General features: G+C 62.5%; 1 protein-coding gene across 1 annotated transcript in view; it reads right to left on the minus strand.

Annotated features, from left to right (window-relative positions):
• PALM (paralemmin) overlaps positions 1-4516 on the minus strand; it is a 24373-nt gene extending 19857 nt beyond the window's left edge. Inside the window, exon 1 of the mRNA XM_011375237.2 lies at positions 4379-4516. Coding sequence (XP_011373539.1) covers positions 4379-4516 — 138 coding nt within the window. The remainder of the gene's footprint in view (positions 1-4378) is intronic.
• Between the last annotated feature and the right edge of the window lie 2691 nt (positions 4517-7207).

Here is a 7207-nt window from a genome sequence, read left to right on the forward strand (position 1 = left end):
ACTGGGTCCACCCCTTCCCCGCTGCTAGGGGAGGATCGCGTTCTGGGTTCCCCGGCATCCTCCCAGGAGAGGGCCTCCACCCGGGAAGGGTCTGGACCCGCCCCTGGCGCGAGGGAGCCAAGGTCAAGCCAAGATAATACTCAGCATCGTAAATCTGAAAAGCAGAATAGGACTCTGTTGAAACAGCATGAGTACGAACACCTTCCTGGGCGCTCCCCACCTTCCAGGGTGTCTCGGCCTCACTTTACAGGAGGGGAAACCGAGGCTGGGAAGGGGGAGGTCTGTAAACACTCGCTAAGCGTCCATCCTGTCGGGCCCGCGAGGCAGGGACGATTACACCCGTAGACACGGGATGGACAAGCTGTGGAAACGGTGACGCTGGGACCTGGGCGCAGACAGGCGGGCCCGAGGAGCGCAGGGTCTCCCTGAGGTCTGGCCGAGGCAGGGGGCGCGTCGGCGGTGCGGCGGGGACGCTCATTAGGGAAGCAGAGGCCCGATCACAAAAGATCTCACGGCGGGGGCTCAGTGTCGGCTAAAACGGCACCGGGAAGCCCGAGAGCGGCGCGGCCGCTGACCCCGCGGCCGTGTGAGCTGGGGCGAGTCGCCGGCGTCTCAGCCTCCACCGGCTCCGCCGCGCAGTGGGCCACGGCTCGCGGCTGCTGGAGGGACACACCCGCCGCCCGGACGCCCACCCGCCGCGCGCGCAGGCTCCTGTCCTCGCGCGATTATTTTTGTGGCGCTTGGAGCAAATTCTGGGCTCGAGCGGCGATGTGGGCGGCTCAGGACAAGGCGAGGGCGTCGGCTGCGAGCGCGTGAGATAATCCCGGCTCCAGGAGATGAGCTAATGAGGCCCAAGCCCAACAAGCCCGGCAGAGGCCTCCGCTTTGCGGGGCGTTTATTTTTTTAGAGGCCCAGAGAGGTTACGAAACCGGCCCAAGGTCACCCAGCGGGCAGGACGGGGCGGGGCTGGAGGCGGGAAGCGGGTGGGGCGGTGGGGAGATCGGCCTTCCGGGGCCCATGCCCGGGCAGCTCCAGCCAGAATGAGGGGGTCCGAGCTCGGGCAGGCTCAGAGCCCAGCGCTGGAACATTCCTGTGCTAATTGAAAAGAAACAGCTGACAACGACCTTGGCCATGGGGTGGGGGTGGGGGGCAGAGTCACGCGGGGCTGGGAGGTGAGAGAGGGACCCTTCCCCCATCGGGCGGGGGATGGAGTTGGGGGAAGTCCCCGTTCCACAGCCGTTCCCAGCTCCCTGTGGGGCCTTTGTCTCCCCAGTGCCTCCCAGAGCTCCCTCACCCTGAGGCGACCTTAGCCTCTCTCTCCGCAGGAGCCGTTCCAGTCCTCCGCCTCTGCCCCTGGTTTCCCTCCTCCACCTCCAAGCTCAGCTCAGGTGCAGCCCCCTCTTCCAGGAAGCCTTCCTAGGTCTCCTCCCCTGATCAGGTGGCCCCCGGGACCACTGCTGTCACTGCTGAGGCGAACAGCCCATGAGGCACACAGCCCATGAGGCACAAGCTTCCTGGAAGGGTCAGGCAGAGGGTCGTCATGCCCATGGTGGCCACTGAGGTCAGAGCAGTCCACAGGCCCAGAGGGCTGAATCTGTTGCCTATTAACCTGGGCCCGGGATGGGAAGGAGCTGGACCCTGCCCTGTGCCCTGGAAACGGGCAGGGCCGCGGAGCAGCAGCGGAGGCTCGGTAGGCAGAGGCCTTCCTCAGACGCCGGTGTCAGGGCAAATCCAGCTGCAGAAGTCAGCCCTAAAGACCCCGGGTCCCTGCCACCACCCCTGCCCCGCCCCCCCCGCCCCCCCTCCAGCTACAAGCACACGTCCCAGGCACGCTGCCGCCCCAGGGCCTTTGCACTGGCTCTGTCCGCTGCCTGGCGCATGTGCTGCCTGCATCCACAGGCCTCGCCGATTCCCTCGAGCCTTTCCTTGATGTCACCTCCCCGGTCAGGTCTCCTCTGACCTTCTCAATTAAGTTTCAGCCCTCGGGACTCCCAAATACCCCCGCCAGCTCCCACCGCCACACAAACCCCTGGACCTCAACTTATTTCCTTTCCCCACAAGGACAGTAACCTTTTTTTTTTTTTTTGGTCCCTGCCATGTCCCCAGCTCCCAGCACACAGCAGGTACTCATTCCATATGCAGTGGACCAGCAAGTCAATTAGGGTCTTTCCGTTTTCAGAGGAGGCCCCCACCTAAGGATTCCTCATCCCTTGTCACATTCCTGCCATCCCCATGGACCAACCACCTGTCCTACACCTACTGCTTTTTTTTTTTTTCAAAGACACTCTCCGTCATATTTATCTAAAACAGGACCTGGGCTCCCCACATCCAGCAGAGGACATGGGACAAGCCCCAACCACCCTAGAAGTGACTTTACAAGTTAATATATAAAACAACCCAAATGCCTGTCAGTAATGAATGGACACATACAGGGTGGCCCGCACACTGGAATATTACTCAGCCATGAACAGCGGGGCAGCGCTGACACCACGACGTGGACACATGACGCTCAGCGAGAGATGCCGGATGCACAGGCCACACGGTGTGTGATTCCACTTATGTGAAATGTCCAGATCAGGCACACCCACAGGAACAGGAAGCAGGTGAGCGGTTGTCGGGAGTTGGGGGAGGGACCGCTGAAGGGGACAGGGTTTGTTTTTGGAGGTGATGGAATGTTCTGGAATTAGACGGAGGTGATGATTGTACAACTCGGTGAATTCCTGAAAATTGCCGAATTGTTTACTTTAAGTGGGTGGACTGTATGGCATAGGAATGAGATCTCGATGAAGCCGGTAAGAAGAAATATGTACTCACATGCAGCCGAAGGGCTGACCCCCTCGCCGAGGGCTGGGCTAGGGCCAGAGCTGGGGTCCTGCCCACCCCATGGGGCACTGCGAGATCCTGCTGGCCCTGCCCCGAGGCTCTTTGTGATCAGAAGGATCGGGACACAAACCCACCAGGGCGTCACCTGCTCACATCCTGCGGGCCCCCTGCCAAGCTCCCGCTCCTCATCGGCTTTCGAGGCCCCCTATCGCTGCCCCCAGAACCCTCCCTGTCACCCAGGCCCGGCCCTGTCCCGCCACGATTCTTTCATCCACACAGCCTCGTGCCCAGCCTGCCCTCACGCTGGTCCTCGCCTGCTCTGCCCGCCATAAGGCCTGGGTCAGGCTCCTTTCCCGATCGCCGGCCCAATCCGAACTGTCACAATGATGAGCTCTGACTGTTCCTGAACGCCTGCTGGAGACAGACACCCCAGCCGACGTCATGCTCCTCAAACAGCAAGACTTCCGCCCAGCTGTCCCATGCCACACCAAGACCCTTGGGCCGCATGGCCAGGGCACCCTTTAGCCTCCCTGGCATCCAGGGGCCGGACCATCTCTCCCTAACCAGGCAAGCTGGGCCCCCTGGGCGGCTCGGACACCACACAGGATGAAGTCGGGTCCACGCCCACCCAAACCTTGGGCCCTGCTCCCCTTCCTCGCTTCTCTCCGAGCTGCCCCACAGCCCCCGTCCTGGCTGAACCCTGACTTGCTCCTGCCTGATCTGGCCCCTCAGCTGCCAGAGCCCCTTTCTGGTGCCTGGCATCAGCCCTCGCTCTCCCCCCCCTGCCGACCAGATACCATCCCTGGCTCCCCATGGCCCCCAGCTTGGCACTCCAGGTCTGGCGGGACCCGGCCCCGAGAACACGAACAGAAGTGCTCCATTCTCCCCATGCTTTCCTACCACCGGGCCTTTGCACAGGCCAGTCTTTCCGCCGGGTGCTCCCTTCCGCCTGCCTGGGTAAACCCTTAAATATCTTTCACAGAAAAGGTCCATGATGGAATGGACCAGGAAAGCTTCCCCCCACAGCAGCTTCCCCTCCATGGGCTCCCCCGCACCCCTCTGATCCTGCACGGCTTGGATGGTCAGCAGAAAGCATGTCTTAAGCGAACGAATGAGAAGCTTCCTGGATGGAGGAAGAGAGGACAGAATCTGCCCCAGATATGGAAAACGGTGATGTGACTTGTTTGTTCAGAACATCGACCCATTTCCCAGCATCGAAATCTGGGACCCTTGAGGGTGGGCCTCGAATGGGGCTGCAGGCGGCACTCCCAGGGTCCAAGTCCATATGGCACCGGCCCCTCTTCTAACTGCGCCCCCCGCTCGGGAAGGGGCGGGGTGGGCTCATGTCCCCATTCACCGGACGTGAAGAGTGAGCCCGGGAAAGGCAAGTAACATGCCCGAAGTCTCATAAGGAGTCAGGACACCCTCTTCCCGTACCCCAAATCAGCACTCACAGAAGGGGGTCTCTGGGGAGAGAATGCGGGGACAGATGTCCCCAGGGGCACGGGCTACTGCCAAGGCCACCAATCAGGCTGAAAAGCTGATACCGAGGAACCTTGCAGACCGCAGCCTCTGGGACACAGGACGGCACGAAGACCCCCTTCCCACTCCTCCCCACGCCCCCAGCAGCTGAGAGGACCACCGCCCAGGAAATCACAGTCCCACCGCCTTCCAGCTGTGTGGTCTCCGGCATGTCACGTCCCCTCTCTGTGCCTCAGTTTCCCCACCTCGCGGGGCTGCCGTAAGGATCCAGCGAATGCACAGGGACAAAGCGCTCAGAGCAGGGCCCGCTGCAGAGCAAGGGCTCACTGCACGGTCACTAAGTGAATAAAGGGCCCTGGCACTTCCCGAGCTATTGTCCCATGTTCCCGCCACCACCTCCAGTATGCTCGACACATTCCTTCCTTCCCTTCCCTCCCCTCCCTCTAAATTGAATCCCCTTATTTTACAGGAAAGGTTTCATTGTTATCGAGACCGAAAAAACCAGAAGCCACTGCCGCAAACACCAGAGTAAAAACACTGAAAAAAATCGATATAATGAAAATAAAAGCTTGTTATTCAGTTATCACTAGATACTGTTGCCTTTTAACCAGCTGCCGTCTCTGATTTGAAAGGGAGATGAGCAAGCGTGAAAGACACAGTAAGGACCCAGTTAGCACCCAACGGAGACTTGCTCCTTGAAGATGCCCAGCGTGAGGGTGGGTCCGGCCCACGCCCCGCCCTCACTCAGGAGAGCAACTGAGCATCTGAGAATGGCTGTTCCAGGCTAAAATCATATTCTACCAGCTACACCCTGAGACTCCCAGAGGCGCAGCCCTTCACCCGGGGCCACATGGCGAAGCCTCTCCAGAGCAGGGCTGGCCCCTAACTCCTGAGGCCCCTCCCATGAGTGTCTCCATGTGCTGCCACCCCTGACCTTTGCCCCATCTTTGCGGGATCAGCCATCTCTCCCACCGCCCTGGCGATTAGTGACTGGTTAGTTTTTGATAAATCCCTACATTTTTAAACTCATGGAAATTAGTTTAATCCTTAAGTCGACGAAATTTTGTCAGATTCTTAAATTTATTTTTAAAAGAAACTTTCCAGTACCCCCGTAAGCTGCAGTCATCTCCGGCGACTGAGGGCAAAATCCACGGAAACGGGACGAGGTGAGTGACGCATCCCAGCGGCCGCAGCCTCCATGCCTGGAGCCCACTGGACCCTCATGGGAAAGGACAGCAAGCCAGGGGCCGGCATTCCAGTCGGGGGCACCCACCATCGTCGCCCCGAGCCCTGGGGACAGAGGCTTTCTCTCATGGCTATTCAGGCCAGGTAACGCCACGAGATGTACCCAGTGACCCACCTAATGTGTGGCCACGGTGCCTGCGGACGAGAAGGCACAGGGCAGGGCACCCTCCTTGTGCTGTGTGACCCCGGGGCAGTGCTGTCCCTCTCTGGGCCTCAGTATCCACATGAGAAAGAAAGGGGTGACGGGAAAGAAGACAATGGGGTCCAACCACGATATCCCCCCCTCCCCGTTCCTCTGCTCCGGGCGGGTGTTTTTCTCGCTTTTTGCCCCTCATCCCCAACGCAGCCCCCTCGCCACGGCCACACCCTGCCCAGGGCCTGCTGTCGGGAGGCCCGGAGGCCCCCGCGGGCCCAGGGTGCAGAGCAGATAAACAAGTGCGGGATTCTGGTGCAGACAAGTCCAGGCCCTGGCTCCCCTGAGCCCCTGGCTGGGCTCCCGGGGCGGGTGGGGGAGCCGCTGGGCCTTTGTCTGGGTTTTCAAAAGCAGAGGACACTGGGTGTCGCCTTCCTGGGGAGGGCGTGGTGGGTCACGGGTGAACCCCTGGAGGAAAGCTGTCTGTTCAGAAAACACACCCAGTGGGACAGGCAGGGGGAGCCGGGCTGGCCGGGTGGGGCCCTTGGCCCCACACAGTGTGGGTGGCCCGCCAGGCCCCAGACACGCAGGTCCCACTCCCTGCCCTTGCAAACACACCCCACAACCTCCGGCACCCACCTGTGGGAGTGGGGGCACGGCCTCCCCGCCCCCGGACCCGGGAAGAAGGACCCTGTGTCTGAAATGACCCGGCGCACCGGCTGGGCACCTGCGCCCGCAGCACCCCTCCGCCGCCCAGCACACCCGACCCGGCCGCCGCTCTGTTCCCACTCTGGCCCGTGGACTCTTGGCAACACTATTTGGTGCCCCGTCTTGGGGACACTTTCCGGGGAGGGGGATCAGCCCCAAGCTCCCCTGTTGGAAAGCGCTTGGACCCCTGGTCTCACATCTCCCAGACCGGAAGCCCGGACAGAAGCCCCCTTCCTGCAGCTGGAACTCGGAACAACATCTGGCGCCAGACCCGCCTGAGCCGGGGCTCCGGACAGCACTCGGGCCCTTGGGGAGGACAGCCAGGAGGAGGGAGGACCGGCCCGCGCGCGCGTCCGGGGCGCAGGCAGCGGCGAGCTGAGGCGGGGGGTGGTGCGAGGCTCAAGGCCTGACCAGTGCAGTGGGGAGGGGTCGCTCCATCCCCCCGGGGAGCGCGCCGAGAGCCCACAGGTGGCGGAGGGCCAAGGCTAGCCCAGGGGGTGCGGGCGGGGCGCGGGCGGAGACACGGGCCTCCCCCTTGCAGTGTCCCGGGGTGCCCCCGGCCGCTGCCGCCCGAGTCCCGGGAAGGCCGTGGGCCGCCGGGGTCGGGGATGGGGGAGGCCTCAGGGCGCGCGCGGCCCAGCGTGGGTCCCTCCCGAGCTGGGCCGGGGGTCCCGGGGATCCCTCGCCACCTCCCTCCCCACGCGCGGCCGCGACGCCGGGGGGTTAGGGGGATGTAGTGAAAGCTTCGCCCCTCCCGCGGGCCCCCCAGTTCTCCGAGACCCCCGCCCCCGTCTGAGCGCGCCTACTCACTCCATT

Source organism: Pteropus vampyrus, unplaced genomic scaffold (assembly GCF_000151845.1).
Source record: "Pteropus vampyrus isolate Shadow unplaced genomic scaffold, Pvam_2.0 Scaffold267, whole genome shotgun sequence".
Classification (NCBI taxonomy): domain Eukaryota; kingdom Metazoa; phylum Chordata; class Mammalia; order Chiroptera; family Pteropodidae; genus Pteropus; species Pteropus vampyrus.